Raw genomic sequence first — 15832 nt, forward strand, 5'->3', positions numbered from 1 at the left:
GTCCCCTGCATCGGCAGGCGGACTCTCAACCACTGCACCACCAGGGAAACCTCTATATTTATACTTTTACCAATCTTTTCCTTTACAGTACCTAGACTTTATTTTTTTTTAAGTAAATTTATTTATTTATTTATTTATGTCTGTGTTGGGTCTTCATTGCTGCACATGGGCTTTCTCTAGCTGCGGCGAGTGGGGGCTACGCTTCGTTGCAGTGCATGGGCTTCTCACTGTGGTGGCTTCTCTTGTTGCGGAGCACAGGCTCTAGGCACACGGACTTCAGTAGTTGTGGCGTGTGGGCTCAGTAGTTGGGGCTCGCAGGCTCTAGAGTGCAGGCTCAGTAGTTGTGTCACATGGGTTTAGTGGCTCCGCAGCACGTGGGATCTTCCCGGACCAGGGCTCAAACCCACGTCCCCTGCATTGGCAGGTGGATTCTTAACCACTGTGCCACCAGGGAAGCCCGAGTTTTCTCCTTTTTCTATTTTTTAAAAGATTCAATAGGCAATATGACACTGTATATTTATTAGAGAATAAAAAACTGAAATTTCAAATAAGGATGGTAGAGAAAAAAGGAAGATTAAAAATATTCCATTCTAAAGACGCAGACATAGAGAATGGACTTGAGGACATGGGGAGGGGAAAGGGTAAGTTGGGTCGAAGTGAGAGAGTGGCATGGACATATATACACTACCAAATGTAAAATAGATAGCTAGTGGGAAGCAGCTGCATAGGACAGGGAGGTCAGCTCGGTGCTTTGTGACCACCTAGAGGGGTGGGATAGGGAGGATGGGAGGAAGATGCAAGAGGGAGGAGATATGGAGATATATGTATATGTATAGCTGATTCACTTTGTTATAAAGCAGACACTAACACACCCTTGTAAAGCAATTATACTCCAATAAAGATGTTCAAAAAAATTCCATTCTATTTGTCAAGTTTTTTTAAATATGATAATGTTTAACAACACTCTATATTCATTTTCAAAACTACCAACTGCAGAACAAGTATAAGGCTTAAAACATTAAAAGTTTGTAAATAACTGGAAAAAAAAAAAAAACCAACCAAAAAAACACCCAACAGGGGCTTCCCTGGTGGCACAGTGTTTGAGAGTCCGCCTGCCGATGCAGGGGACATGGGTTCGTGCCCCAGTCTGGGAAGATCCCACATGCCGCGGAGCGGCTGGGCCTGTGAGCCATGGCCGCTGAGCCTGCGCATAAAAACACCCAACAGTCAAGAGAAGACCAAGTAAATAGACTGTGACTCATCTGTACAGAAGAGTATTACACAGAAGTTAGGAAGAATGAGATAGATTCAGATGTAATGATCTGGAATGCTATCTGAGGGACTCTGTAAAGAGGGTCAAGGGAAGGGGACTGCCCTACTTTATGGGGGAAAAATGTTTGTAAATGCATAAAAAAAATCCTGGAAGAACAGGGAAGTATTAAGTGGTTGCCTCTCTCTGGAGTTTAGGACTTGAGCTGGGAGAGGAGAGATGGAAGAAAAAGAAATTTTACTTCTCATTTTATATCCTTTTGAAATGTGAAAAAACTTTTGTAATATTATCACATATAACTTTTATACTTACAAGAATAAACCTAAATTTCATGCTAAATACTAAGGATCTAAATGGGCTGACACATTTACATAAACATTTTTAAAAGGTAAAATCAAAGGTAATCTTGGACTTCCCTGGTGGCGCAGTGGTTAAGAATCTGCCTGCTAAGGCAGGGGTCACAGGTTCGAGCCCTGGTCGGGGAAGATCCCACATGCCGCGGAGCAACTAGGCCCGTGCGCCACAACTAATGAGCCTGTGCTCTAGAGCCCACAAGCCACAACTACTGAAGCCTGCGTGCCCAGAGCCTGTGCTCCGCAACAAGAGGAGCCACCGCAATGAGAAGCCCACGCACTGCGACGAAGAGTAGCCCCTGCTCACTGCAACTAGAGAAAACCCGTGTGCAGCAATGAAGACCCAATGCAGCCCAAAATAAAAATAAATAATAATAAATTAATTTTAAAAAATAAGGTAATCTAAAATAACAGTTTAGGGATATAACCCTATGCCTAAGAAGAGTTTCCAAATATATCTTCTACTTAAGTGAATTTTAAATTCTATTTTAGTTAAAAGCTAAGGAGGAAAAGCCTAATTCACTAGAGAGAAAAAAAACATGATGATCCTGCCCAGAAGTTACCTGAACAATGGTGAATCCAGATCTGAGAATAATATCTTGTATCTCCTCCTCTTTGTCAACAATATCTGGTTTGATAATGGCCAGAGTCTTTTCTACATAGATCTGAGGTGGGGGCATTGACAGCTCCATTCTGGCTTTTCAGTGTACAATTTAAGAGATTCTTGACTGGTATCAACTGTAATGACAGGCACCCCCCCAACCCAAATTTAATGTAATTGTGACTAAAGAGCATTATCAGGTGCTTAATTTTATTAATTTATAAAGCTGGAAACTGTCATACCTTTTTCAACAAGCAGCGTCTCAATAATACGATTTCTACTCTGCGTCTAAGTCTCCTGCGGTGAGTTTTCCTAAGCACTTTCATGGAGGTGGAGAGACCAAGGAGCAAGGCGAAAGCTTAGGACCCTGGGGACCCAGGAGGAGACTAGGTCTGCAACCCTCCGCGCCGCTCAGCGGCCCGCGCCCCGCCCCGGGGAAGCTTAGCATCAGGCCCGGTTGGAAAGCAGAATCCCTGACCCTCTGTGGGCTGCACCCCCAGATTCCTTCCGAATCCGACCCTCATCTGGGCACTCACCTCAGCCCGGGCTCCTGGAGAGTCACCACATGTTGTTGCTAGGAGACCGGAAACCCAGCTTAGAGACGGTGGCTGCAGAGGCCCAATTCCAGCAGAGCGCTTGGCAGCCTTTGGCTAGCTCAAGAAAGGGAACCAGCCACAGGCATTTTTATTCCCCTTGCACATCTTAAAAGCAATAGACGTTTTCTAACATTTTCCTCATAATTTATCTTACTTCATCCTCCTAGCCATTCGAAGGACACTTCAATTATCTCCACTTTATAAATGATGAGACAAATCATACACTTTCCCTCGTCCTACCCCAGCCCCTTCCAGACAGTGTATGTAAGAAAACCCATGTTAAATACCTTCCTTATTTCACCAGATAATGCTATCCCCTCTATTCCAAGCTTCTGTAAACATTAAAAGGCAATCTTTGACTTGTGAAATAACATTTATTTAAAGAGCAGTAAAAGAAGTTTCATCTGTTTACCTCTAAATTAAGCCTATGAAACAAAGACATGGGCAACATATATGGCATAACCCCAAATTTCAGCTTTCTGTGTTTTCTTTATATTATGTCCATGGGCACCTTTAATTCTTTGGTTGTAAGTTAAGGCATTATTCTTATTGGAAAAGAAAACAGAGAAGTGGTAAACAAGTACTGGGATCTTCTCTAGGTCAGAGTCTCAATGAAAGATCCAAATTCCAGAAAAGTTCAGGGTAGCAGCTCCAAGTTAGCAAAACAGGTTTTCCATCATCCATGGGGTTGGTTAGTTCTCATTCCAGACTATTTAAGACTCTTCTTTCATCTAACCAAATACTCAGCACCTACAGGGTCAAGGCAGACAACAAGCTATGAATCTTTATGGAGGTTTGAAAGCAGTTTTATTTCTTTCTCCGCAGAGATTCAACTACACTTTTTTTCTTTAAAGTAAGAAGCTGCCCAGAAAAGAAACCCTCAAATGTCTTCTTCTGGCTACCATATCTTATCTCCTATAGATGGGACAATGTGAACATATATTAATACCAACAGGTACAGCAACCAAAAAATGGACAGTGACTCCAGCCTCTGGTTTGCATGTTTAGCCCTCTGACTTGAGGCTCTGGAAGCAGATGCGCCCATTATTTATCTATCCCCAGGTCTCTTAAGAGCTCTTCACTGCTGCCTGCCTTCCTAGACTATTTTACTTCACTATCTATTAAAGCTGGTCCCACAGAGGCTCAGAGTTTTCCAAACCAGCAGGTACAATGTCAGTCCTTCAGGTCCTTGAATCACCTCTGAACATAAACTCTGGGAACGCAAGGTCACTTCAACACCACCCTTATTCTCACAGACTTTCTAAAATCAGATTCCAGAAACTACATTCCTTTTTCTTGCAGCTCTCTACCTACAGTACCTGAATCTGTTCCAAGACTTCTCGCTGCATCTCCACAGCCATACGGTACACCTGATGATCAGAGTCATTGTACATCACAGCGTTCTGGAACATCAGCATCAGGTCCCTCTGGAACTGAGCCACGGTGCGAATACGTCCCTTAGACAGGTTCCTTTTCAGGCTAGTTAAGTCCATGGGTCTACAGGTGGCCAAGAGAAACCAGAGGAAATCAAACCTTCATGTGGAACATGTGGTGACCTAACATGCTCTCCTGAAGAACTAACCAGCTCTTAATGAAAACAGTAGTAAAGATAACAATCCCCATCAGATAATAAAATAGCAATAGCAGCTAACATACGACTGCTTACAATAAGCCAAGTGCTATGCTAGATACTTTCTATGTGAACTCACTTGATCCTCTCAATAAACCTATATGGTAGGTACCATTGTCACAATTGGCAATGAGGAAACTGAAATCAAAGAAGTTAGGTACTTGACCAAAGTCACACAGCTTAGTTTCCAATTCAGAAACAGCCTGACTCCAGAGCCCACAGGCCCAGCCATTTCACTTTACAATTGGAGGTATCAAAGTTATAAAGAGCTCCAATGATCAGTTTGTCACAGGGTAGTTACTGACCGATTGTTTACAATGTGTAGTCATATACTAGGTATTTAATCAACTGTTTTTACTGTATCATCAAAAGCTCAGAGGTTTTTTTCTTCTTTCATGGAGATGAAAAGAGAATCAAGTGAATATTAAGGTAAATATTATATAATGCGACACAGAGAGTGGGTATATAAAAGGCAGCATAGCAGCGTAGAAAGAGGACTGAACTGGGAGGTAAGACTCTGGGGTTTAGTTCTAGCTCTGCTATTCACTGTTGATCACAGACAAGTCATGACCACCTCTGAGTCTTAGTTTCCTCATCTACAGAATTAAGGAGTCTGTCTCCAAAGGTTCTTTTCTGATCTTTTATACACTACTAACACACACTGGTTTATGAGAGCATTTTAGATGAACTATGCTATAAAAATCCAAAGTACTGCAATCAACCAGTGTTTATAATCCATTTGGATTACCGTCTTTGCCTTAGCATACCTATAACTGCCTGAATGAATACAGTGTTCCTTTTAAAGTTGTGCTCTGAAATAACAGTGCCAAAAACTACCAAAGGCAAATGTAAGATTATATATAAGATTATAATAAATGGATATTACTTAAAAGTCAATACTGATAAAAGCCTCTTTATCCTTTTGTTCCCTATATTCTCAAATGAGGACTGAGCTTACCTTACCATAACTTTATAAACTTGTTCAGCTGTAAAATATATCTTGAGCTTAAGTAATGTAAATGAAATAAAGTAATGTAATAAAATAAATATAAATAAATATAAATAAATAAAATAAAATACTGTAAATGAAATAAACAGATGTGAAATAAAGTATGAAAAGACAGATATAAAAGCAACCAACCTTTCTTGACCCCTTTGCCACTGACCTTTTCACCACATCCTTGTATCCTGGGGCCTGCCTTTCTGACACAGGCTTCAGAAACAGACTGCTGAACCTGTTAAGGGACAAACCCAGAGAGGATGAAGAAACCCTGGAAAGTCACCCTAAATGAGAAGAGTGGCTATGGCAGGAGAGTCTTCTTAAATAGCAAGTGATCCTGAACAGGGTCACTATGGCCTAGATCAGGCCTATAGGATAAAGCAGAGCAGAAAACAAACAGTAACTTCACAAATGGTATTCTGTTCCCCCTAGATGCTTGATAAGGTTTCCTCAACACATAGTGCTCCTAGTTAACATCTGAAGGAAATAACACCACAGGAATGAAAACATGCTTTCATAAAGGACCCCAGACTCTATAAATATTCTCTTACTGATCAGTATTATCAAATGAAGTGGTTAAATTCTTGTAAAGTGTACTAAAAATAGGCAACTGCCTTTGCCTTTTGGAATCTTGCTGATTTGCCCTTTAGCACCTGTGACTTTAAAGAAGTGGTCTACAAAAGTAGTCTTTGTTCACTGATGTCTCCCAAGTTCCTGGTACATACTAGGTGCTCAAATAAGTATTTGATAAATGAATCTGGTCCTGTTTTTTTATGCAGAAATATGCCACATTAAGAAGTATCTCTCCCATACTTCCAGAGGAAAAAATACTTGGTTTCATATCCCAAGGAATTCTCTTACACTTCATCTGAATGCTATACAATTTAAATATTTTTCCTTTTCACTCTCCTCTGTATAGTAATCTTTAAAATACCAAGAAAAATCCATTTCTCCTCATGGTCCTTCCTTCTCTGGGCTAAACTGCCTAATTTATTTAGTTTTTCTTTAGAGGTGCAACTGCTCAATGTTTTATTTCATTTTATAATTTTCCCAGTTGGCAAGTTTTCTACTTACCCCAAAGTTAAACATCATGTTACACTTCACACTTTATACACTGCATTATTCTCTCTAAATAGACTCTCTTCACACCTAAGGTTTCACACCCTCATTTTGCTTTATGTACCACATTGTGTGCATCCATTTGAGCACAACTCATACCTTATCATTCTCCAATTTGAACAGCTCCACATAACTATTCATTTTCATGATGCACTATCTCACTTGTATCTAAATTACATACCACAAAAATCAATTTTTCCTTAAGCCCAGAACCCTATAAGAACAAGGGACTTAAAGCCCAAAGCAAACCTCTTCCTTTGTCTCTGATCAGTCAGTCAGAATAAACAATAGGTCCTTGGTACTGATGCAATTTTGTTCATATAGCCACAGAACAGGTATTTATTGTTTCCATTACGTGAAAGGTACTACAATAGGTTTTGTAACTTCATAATCAATCACCTTTGCAATATTTTAAGAAACAATCCCTTGCTTACCTTTATTTCCATCTATTTGGAAATGCATGCCAAGCAACTACACGTGAAGTGTGTGAGTGGAAAGGATATGCACTTAGACTGGTACTCCAAAGGTTCTACTTTACTCCTGAGAGTCAGTACAGACTAAGGAAGAAGCCAGAAAAGAGGGGCCTAGGGAATGTCTATCTTTCAAAGTAGTTTTAAGGTTCCCTAGTGATAGCACAAGAACTCAAATGCCTATCTCCCCTTAAGCTATCTAGCCAAGCAGACTCAATTACTAATATCTACTGCTTTCTAATAAAGATTTCATGTTTAACCTAAATTCTAAGAGTGTGGTGTTTGCGTTTCAAGATGCTGAAATGTCATGAGATAAAACATCCCAGATTATTAAAGATTTCCCGTTTTGGGGATAGTCATCATATGCCATCTGCTCATACTCACAAACGGAGTTATAGAAAAGCAAAGGAAGCAATTCTTCAACAAGCTAGGTTTTTAGCTGTATTCTATTTGTGTAACAAAAATTTGTAATCTGCTATTTACAAAAATATATATGCACGGTTCAGTTGTATACCTTAAACAAAAGAAGGCTAAAATAATTACTGGTTTGCCTCCCCACAGATAATGTGGGTGGATCTGGGATACATCAAAGAAAAAAAAACAGTTCATACTATCTTCTCTCAATACTTAGACACAAAACTAGGCCCAGAAGATGAACTATTTGTTACATAACAAAAATAACTTTGTTTTTCTGATTTAAAAAGAAATTCACTTTACTGAAAAAAATTAAGATTCTAAAATGTGACCTCTGGCCCCATAGTTATTTATGTTAAAATCAGACAATTATATAAACAATTTCCCAAGATGTGTGAAAAAGGAACAAGGGTGATAATAACTTGAAAATAATTTTTAATTTCAAGTTAATAGGAAATGTTTTAGTATTTTTAAAAGTATAGTTTGTATAATATTAGACTTGAGTGACAATCTGACTCAGCAACGTTTCCTGAATAAATACAGAGAGAAGGATTACTTATGAAAGAGATTCTTAATGTTGATAAAACAGTCTTGTTTTATAAGATGAAAGCATATAGACTTCTATTTATACAGTAAAATTATATTTAATTATATTTCTAGTGTTTTCGAGCTCTAATTCTCTACTTTTCAATTTACAAAAGTAATCAATGTCCGTGGCAACAAATTCAAGTAGGCGTAAACAGATGTAAAAGTATTAATCCTAACAACATGGGATAAAAGTCTATACTTACAGCTTTGAGGAGGTAGCATGGCTGAAAAGGATATCCACCAGAGGAGTCTCCTGGATGCTGAAGCTATCATCACACTCACCTGAAGAACGCTGGTCTTCCACCTCTGACACATACCCTTCACTCTGGTCCTGCTCTTTGGATTCTTGCTGAACCTCCCCCTGGGAATGCCAGGAAACAAAGGAAAGTTTAGAGAGAGATTTACTATCTTCAAGGTAATTTTTCTTGTATGGGGTAAACGAAGGCTGACCTTAAGGTAAGAATAGGCCAGTTATATAAAGTTATAGAATAAGTTGGAGAAAGGTGACTTAACTAGACCTAAGACAAAGAATTCTTAGAGAACTCTGACTCTGTATCCCAAGAAAAAATGAAAAAGCAATATACTCTATTCTAGATAGATGTTGTTTTCTTTTAAAACTGTCATTATTACTTGTGGCCCTGGACCTAACTAGTCTAGCTGGCCAGATAATATTAATGATAATGGTATTCTAAATTTTACTGATTGCTTACTATGAGCCAGGGACTATGCTAAGTGCTGCACGTGAATTATCTCATTTAAAACTCACAGTACACCTGTAAGGTAGAGCACTATTATTCCATTTCAGCAGAGAAAACTGAGGTTCTAAAATGTTCACTAGGGCTTCCCTGGTGGCGCAGTGGTTGAGAGTCCGCCTGCCGATGCAGAGGACACAGGTTCGTGCCCCGGTCCAGGAAGATCCCACAAGCCGCGGAGCGGCTGGGCCCGTGAGCCATGGCCGATGGGCCTGCACGTCCGGAGCCTGTGCTCCACAACGGGAGAGGACACAACAGTGAGAGGCCCACATACCGCAAAGAAAAAAAAAAAAAAGTTCACTAACCTGCCTAAGCCTACACAGCTAACTGATGCTAAAACCAGGATTTAGACCCAGGTAACTGAACTCTCTGGAGTTAGCCTATGTTCTCTAACCATTCTGCCTGCCTCTTTGTGCAGAGGACTGATCAGACAGCTGGTTTAAGTTATTCACTTACCTCTTCACTCGCTGTGGGTTGTTCCTGAAGTGCCCAAATATCTGAGGGAGGTGGAGTCACCTCTGGCCTTCCATTTTCTCCCAGTAATGACTTCTCAGTTACCAAGGGGTCTACCTTGGCTGAAAGCTCTTCAGGCTCTTTGCAGGGCTCCCCCTCTCCTTCAGTAGCTTCAATTCCCCTCGCCTCTTGTTGTCTGGTGCCAGATGAAGGGCAGCAGCCTTCACCTGGTTCTTTGCTGCTAATGCACAACGGCTCCATTAAATAGACTACCTGCAATCATAGTTTACTGTTAGATGTATAAGAACACCAGTGGAAATCATCATCTACGTATCAATAATGCCACATCATTACACTACCACTGTGACTAAGTTTGAGATGGTAAGGGTTAATTGATTCATTCAGTCATTTTAAATTTATCAAATATCTTATATACACAGGTACTGGGCTAATTGGTTGGGACCTAACAGTAAACAAGATAGACATGATTCTTGCCTCAAGGAGCTTATGTTCTAATTTTTCATCTCAAGTGTCAACTCGAATCAACTGGTAACGACTGTCTAAAAAACTGCTGAAAACTTCGTCTGCCACAAACAATGCAGATAGAATTGGCAATATGTGAACAACTGGCAAGACCAGATTCTTGCTGGTCTTGACCTAGGTTCTACTGAATATGTAGAGTTGCCACATAAATATAAACTCTCTGTCCAACTCTCTTTATTTCTGGTCCTCAGCCCTTCACTAGGGAAATACGAACACTGCAAAATATTGCCTAGAAGTGTTAACATTATAAGCTTCAAGGGGAGTTTGGGCAAGTGTCACCTCCCATGACTCTGAAAGAATGAATTACAAGGATACTCCTAAAGACAGGCCTATATACAGAAATACCACTTCCTCTGATCAGGCTCCTAATGACTGAGATCTTAGAACATTCAGTCAAAAAGTACATATTTGGCACATGTTTTGTATCAGCACCAAGTGCTGGAGACACAGAAATGAACTCAGTTCCCGCCTATGTGGACCTTATATTTTAGTAAACAATAATGAGAGCAGTAGATATATGGGTAAACATTCTCTTAGGAAGTTGAGATTCTTCCCACCTTTGGAAATAATGGCTCCCCATTACCTCAGAGAGAAAGCGGTGGAGGTTCTGGCGGCTGACTTGCTCCGCCTCTTCCTGAGATTCCTCACTGCCACTGTCCCCCACAAGCAGCTCACGAGGTTCTCTCCCTGGGCTGCTTTCCTCTAGTTCCTCAGCCCCTGGCTCCTCAGTTTCCCTCCAGCTGCCCAAATCAAGATCCAAACTGGAGTCCCATGAGCTGAAGAGTGACCTGCAATCGTTGCTCAACTCAGAGTCATTGGGATAGTCTTGTTCAGAATCCAACCAAACCCATTCATGCCCCATCTGTAAATACACAGAAAAAAATGCATTAAATTCACTCAAATCAATATTCCTAAGGCATTTCCATCTCCCAATTTTGGGAGAAAGATAAGGGGTCAGAAATTTTTTTCGACTCAACATTAGGAAGAGTAAAAACTAGCTGAAGGGAGACATCAAGAGAAAAAGTGATCCGTCATTGGGAATAAAGAAAAAGCCCTATGTCAAGCAGTATAATAGAATTATCACCCAATAATTATTTGTTGTTAGATTTCCTCATACTCTAAAAGAGAAAAAACTGGAGCATTGCTAGCTGAAATGAATGCCTCTATCCCAAACCACCCTTAAACTCAACTGCAAGGCAACAATTTTGATGGACAAGGGATCTTTTCCTCAGCATACAGACATTTTTAACCTATCAACCATTAAATCCTCAATGCATACTAAGATACCTGTGGCATCCTTCTGGTCATATCCAGCTCTCACTTCTCAGAAAGAGAACTGCAAATCAAGTTTTAAAAATATCTTTCCTTGCTTTCAGTACATTGCACTCCTGGTTTTCTTAGTCCTTCATCCTCTCCCTTTTACTACTTTAATACATCCATCTTCTATGTTCTTGTTTGGGCCTCTGCTTCCTTAATATGTCCTTAAAAAAATGCAGCTACTTTGAGGTTTCAACTTTGATCTTTATTAAGGTGGCTTCCAAATCTCTCCACCTTTACTTTTTATATGCATTCTGGTCTCATTTCTCCATGTACCCAAAGGTCAACTCCCTTAGGTGCCCTACCATCTCCTTCAACTCAACACTTGTAAAACTAAAATCACTTTTCTTTCTGAACATCTCCCAATAATTTGCTCTCCCAAAATTCCTTATGCCGATCATCAACACCATTTTCTTAGTCCTGTTTTGACTCTTTCTTCTCTTATATTCAGTAAACAAGTCCACTTGCCAATTTTCTTCCACAATAATTTTTCTTAATGCCCATCCTTTACATCTGAATAAATGTGATAGCCTCCTGGTCAGTTTCTCTATTCTTAATCCAACCTGCTCTGAATAGTCTCCCTATTCAATGCTTTACAATAGCTATCACCTCAAACTTCTCAATCTGTCACTCAAAGCCCTCCATAAATCAAGCTCTGTTTCGTCCCCTTAGCCTGGTACCTGTAATTCACTATTCTTTAATATGATTCCTAATTACATTAGTCTCCTTATTTCCCCCACCTCAGATGCCTATACCTTAATTTAGCTTGCTAAGCTTGTAAATCACGTTCTCTACCAACCCAAAATCTACGTCCTTTAATGGACCTCTTCCTCCACAAACTTCTCCAACTTTTAGGGCTCCGCTGCTTATATCACATGCATGTTTGCAGACTGCTTTGGGAATGTACTGTAATTATATTTAATTTTCTAACTCCTGGATTGATTGAACTACCACTCACAAAGACGGTATCTTCTACTTCCTTAGGATCCTAGCAAGCTTTATAGTTTTACTTAAGCCAAAAAGATCCGTGACTTCCAATCATAAAGTTCTATATCTTTCTCAAGAAGGCTCAAAATACTAGACAATACCCTATTAATCTCCATCTCTTTTTAATAAAAAGCTCACTAGCTCACTTCACTGATTTACTTTTTATTTAGTAACAGAAGTTGGAATAAACTCAGGTGATAAACTTGATAACTGAGTTTAGCCTTCAAACAGTAATGTTATGAATTCTAAAATACACAAGAACCCTACACATAGAAAGGAATAACAATATACTATTCAAGAAATACCATGTGCAAAGACAGTATAAGTAAAACAAATGCCAAGGATAAAGATGCTTCCTATATCCATGCTTTAATCTTCTTTAAGCAATGACATGAACAGAGAACTCTGAAAACCTTAAGTTTTACCAAACATTGAAGAAAGGCTGAATAAGGCAGTACTTACAGCACAATGCAGTACTTTTAAACATTATAAACTCAATCTTGGTTACTTACCTTCTCTGACCTGTAGTAGAACAGTTCATATTATAAGACCACTTTCCCCCCAACAATCTCATTCCCACAAATGACGAAAGTTTCTATACAGAAGAAATCACAAGTTTCACACACACATTCACACACTCAAAGAACACACCAAAGGCTAGAGTTTTCTTTTCTTTCAGAGTTTATTGTGTACACATACACTTCACAGGTTTTGTTTTTTTTTAAGTCTGTACACTTCACAAGACAGTACAAACTAGCTACAATCTGCTAGCAACACATCAGGACATTAACACATCCCATAATTTTTGCCCTAAAACAGGCAATTGTGCTACTCCAGCTCTCTGAGAGAGATTTTTCCAGCTCATGTCATGTGGCCCAGACACCTCCTCTTCTGTAACTTCCACTTCTGGAACTTCCACAAGCCCAAGCTCTATCTTTTTCTATTTCATGTTCAGCTCAATGCAGATACTCTGAGGCTTCACTTTTTCATCTTCATATCTGCTTCAATGGCACAGCGGCGCCCCCTGGTTCCCCCATCCTAGATGACAGGCAGACAAAGAAAGGGAGCATGAGTGAGTTAGCTATACGGTAAGAGAAAAGGTGCAACAAGAATGCTGGGGATTTGGTTTTTGGGGGGAAGAGGGGGGAGAATCAGCAGAAAAATCCAGGAAATGAGGGGCATTTATCTGTCTTCCCACAGAGTGGGCTAAAAAGCACCTGGTAGTAGTGTGTGAGAGGAAATGTAGGACAGAGTACCTTGCTTCTGCCCACCATAGAGGTCACTGGAGTTCACCTGGGGTCCCACAGAATGACTATCAGTCATCCCACCCGGGCCCCAAATCATATGCAAAGGAACAGGAAGAGCAAAAGATGGGTGGGAGAGTCAGAAAGGGCAGTGGATAGTGAGATTCTTGGCTAACATACCTGTCCAGCTGTTGATCCCTATAAGAAAGGCCTTTCCTGCAGACTGACCCTGGCACTAGTTCCCTAGCACCTCCTGAGTTGTTTTCCGTGAGATCAGGACAATCAGAAGGCTTCTTTCCATCTGCTGCTCTCTCCCTGCAGCCCAGCTCCTTCCTCTTGTGCAATACTTTGCTGTCTTCAATAGATAAAAGATTCTATTAACCAGCCTTGCAACAACCAGCCAATTGCTTGGGGATTCAGAGTCACTGTTGCAGGCCGGTAGGAAAGAATGGAGATTACGGACTGTGGTACGGACTAAGGCCTGTAGGTAAGATGAGCTAGTGAACACTTTTGCTGGGCCAGGCCATTTTTACATTTCTAACATGCAAGGACTCTAAAATTCTTAGATCTCATGAACACAAGTTGCCTTTGAGGCAACAGTAAGTATAAAAATACCACCCTTGCATTTGTATAACACTTCCTTTTTTTTTTTCAAGCCATTTTATCCTCACAACATCCCTGTGAGGTACGCTGGACAGGCACCTCATTATATTACCTCCAGCACACAGATGAGGAAAACAAAGCTCCAAGAGATAATCCAGAGTTTTAAGATCATGTGGTTTTCTAGGCTGATATCCTTCCATTACATCACGACTTAGTGCCTCATAATGAACAACAGAGAGTCAGAGTATTGTTCAAATCACAGAGGAAAAGATTAGAAGTCTTTAGGCTAGCTTTACTAAGCTTATCTCTAATTCCACCAGCCACTACTGTTATGTAGTGGTCACTGTTACTGAGATCTTTATCTTAAATTTTACTGAATGTTTGTGTATCAGTCATCACTCTTGCAACTTAGTATTAGAGGAAAAGAAAAAACCCATGTGCTGAGTATCTGTAGGTATGAGGAACACTTTTTAAAAGCCAGCTAGCAGTTGCTGCTCTGAGCAATCTTCTATTTGTAAGAAAAGAACTGTCAAAAGGTGCAGTCAAGAAATGAGGAGAAGGTGCATCCTAGATCCTTACCAATAATACCTCATTTCAGCTCAGTGAAGTCATAAATGGTCCCTACCCAGCCCACACACACACACATGCAGAAAGACAGGAGTGCAGAAGAGAGAGTTTCTTATTCGATGACTTGAATAAGCAGAAGTTTAAGACATTGCCACAGTCTGCATGTTCGATTTCCCTCTGCCACCCACCCCCAGCAAGAGCTGAGAAACTTTGTGGCAACACCACCCCTTGCAGCCATTCAATACTTACAAAGAGAGAGAGAAGGAAGGCAGGAGAGCCCATGGGGACACTGTCCTGTTAGAGGACAAACAAACACTGATCAGGTTCCACGGAAACTCTCAGCTGCAAGCACCCCAAACCTCAGGACAGAGACACAAGCACCACACACACAAAGACAAAAATTTTTAAACTCAAGAATAAGAGGAAAGAGATCCAAAAGCAATCTGGCCATTATGCCTCTGGAATAGGAACTGATGGTCCCCAAATGCTGCAAGCTATGTCATTTCTCCCACCTTGTGAGCACTCTCCGAGAGGAGATAATAATTCATGCACTCAGCTCACAATTTCTCCCATGTGACTGGGTCTTCCAGTCACAGCAGGTTTCTTCAATGTTTGGATGGGAGCAAACAACTACCATTTTAAAACCTTTATGTCTGTATACCATTGGAATGTAGAAACCTGGAAGTACCAAGTAGTAACATAAGGTTCCTTGGATGCTTCAAACTTCTATCACTGGAACACTGGCACACAGGCTCTTCCTTGGTCTCCTCACCTTCTCTGAAGAATCCTGTTTGCGGGTAGAATCTCTCCCTCGAAGACTTTTAGCACTGATCCCAGACTCAGATGTCTGCATAATCAACTGTGTGGCCAGGAATTGCTGTAGGGAGAAGAAACAGAGTTGGCCCTAGAGACCTGATCCATCAAGGAAGAATGAAGACACCTTAGGCTTTGTAAATAGGAGTACAGTACTGTTCTGCAAACAACATTCAAATACGTCTTGAATGATTAGGAGTTTTAGCACATTAGGTTTTAATTCTAGTTGTGCATGCTAAGGAATCGGAAAATGCCAAATAGCTCTAATTTTTTGTTGTTGTTATAATATAGCATCAAAATCTCTATGCTCGGGCTTCCCTGGTGGCGCAGTGGTTGAGAGTCTGCCTGCCGATGAAGAGGACATGGGTTCGTGCCCCGGTCTGGGAGGATCCCACATGCCGCGGAGCAGCTGGGCCGGTGAGACGTGGCCACTGAGCCTGTGCGTCCGGAGCCTGTTCTCCACAACGGGAGAGGCCACAACAGTGAAAGGCCCGCGTACCGCAAAAAAAAAA

General features: G+C 40.6%; 4 protein-coding genes across 12 annotated transcripts in view; all 4 read right to left on the reverse strand.

Moving 5' to 3' along the window:
• Window positions 1–2545, reverse strand: part of NME5 (NME/NM23 family member 5) — a 27156-nt gene extending 24611 nt beyond the window's left edge. Inside the window, exons 1-2 of the mRNA XM_024752440.1 lie at window positions 2467–2545; window positions 2187–2361 (exon numbers count right to left, since the gene is read on the reverse strand). Of these exons, the coding sequence (XP_024608208.1) occupies window positions 2187–2315 (129 nt within the window). The 5' untranslated portion in view covers window positions 2316–2361; window positions 2467–2545. The remainder of the gene's footprint in view (window positions 1–2186; window positions 2362–2466) is intronic.
• A 629-nt stretch (window positions 2546–3174) lies between these two features.
• Window positions 3175–6676, reverse strand: LOC112404477 (bromodomain-containing protein 8-like). Its single transcript, XM_024752480.1, has 4 exons — window positions 6669–6676; window positions 5617–5685; window positions 4140–4317; window positions 3175–3570 (listed from the first exon to the last, which is right to left on the reverse strand). The coding sequence occupies exons 1-4, from the start codon at window positions 6674–6676 to the stop codon at window positions 3520–3522; spliced, it is 306 nt and encodes a 101-aa protein (XP_024608248.1). The 3' UTR covers window positions 3175–3519.
• A 1463-nt stretch (window positions 6677–8139) lies between these two features.
• LOC112404478 (bromodomain-containing protein 8-like) lies at window positions 8140–10651 on the reverse strand. Its single transcript, XM_024752481.1, has 3 exons — window positions 10373–10651; window positions 9250–9519; window positions 8140–8402 (listed from the first exon to the last, which is right to left on the reverse strand). Exons 1-3 carry the CDS (start codon window positions 10649–10651, stop codon window positions 8241–8243), a joined length of 711 nt encoding a protein of 236 aa, XP_024608249.1. The 3' UTR covers window positions 8140–8240.
• A 2105-nt stretch (window positions 10652–12756) lies between these two features.
• LOC112404351 (bromodomain-containing protein 8) overlaps window positions 12757–15832 on the reverse strand; it is a 20092-nt gene continuing 17016 nt past the window's right edge. For 4 of the 9 annotated variants that reach the window (XM_024752263.1, XM_024752262.1, XM_024752259.1 and 1 more), the window contains 3 exons: window positions 15280–15384; window positions 14757–14801; window positions 12757–13131 (listed from right to left, as the gene is read on the reverse strand). In XM_024752263.1, coding sequence (XP_024608031.1) covers window positions 13072–13131; window positions 14757–14801; window positions 15280–15384 — 210 coding nt within the window. In that variant the 3' untranslated portion in view covers window positions 12757–13071. Of the gene's footprint in view, window positions 13132–13517; window positions 14802–15195; window positions 15385–15832 lie in introns of all 9 variants that reach the window. The other 5 variants (XM_024752264.1, XM_024752260.1, XR_003004076.1 and 2 more) reach the window with 4 other exon arrangements.

The sequence above is a fragment of the Neophocaena asiaeorientalis genome, unplaced genomic scaffold, assembly GCF_003031525.2.
Source record: "Neophocaena asiaeorientalis asiaeorientalis breed wild unplaced genomic scaffold, Neophocaena_asiaeorientalis_V1.1 scaffold204, whole genome shotgun sequence".
Lineage (NCBI taxonomy): Eukaryota > Metazoa > Chordata > Mammalia > Artiodactyla > Phocoenidae > Neophocaena > Neophocaena asiaeorientalis.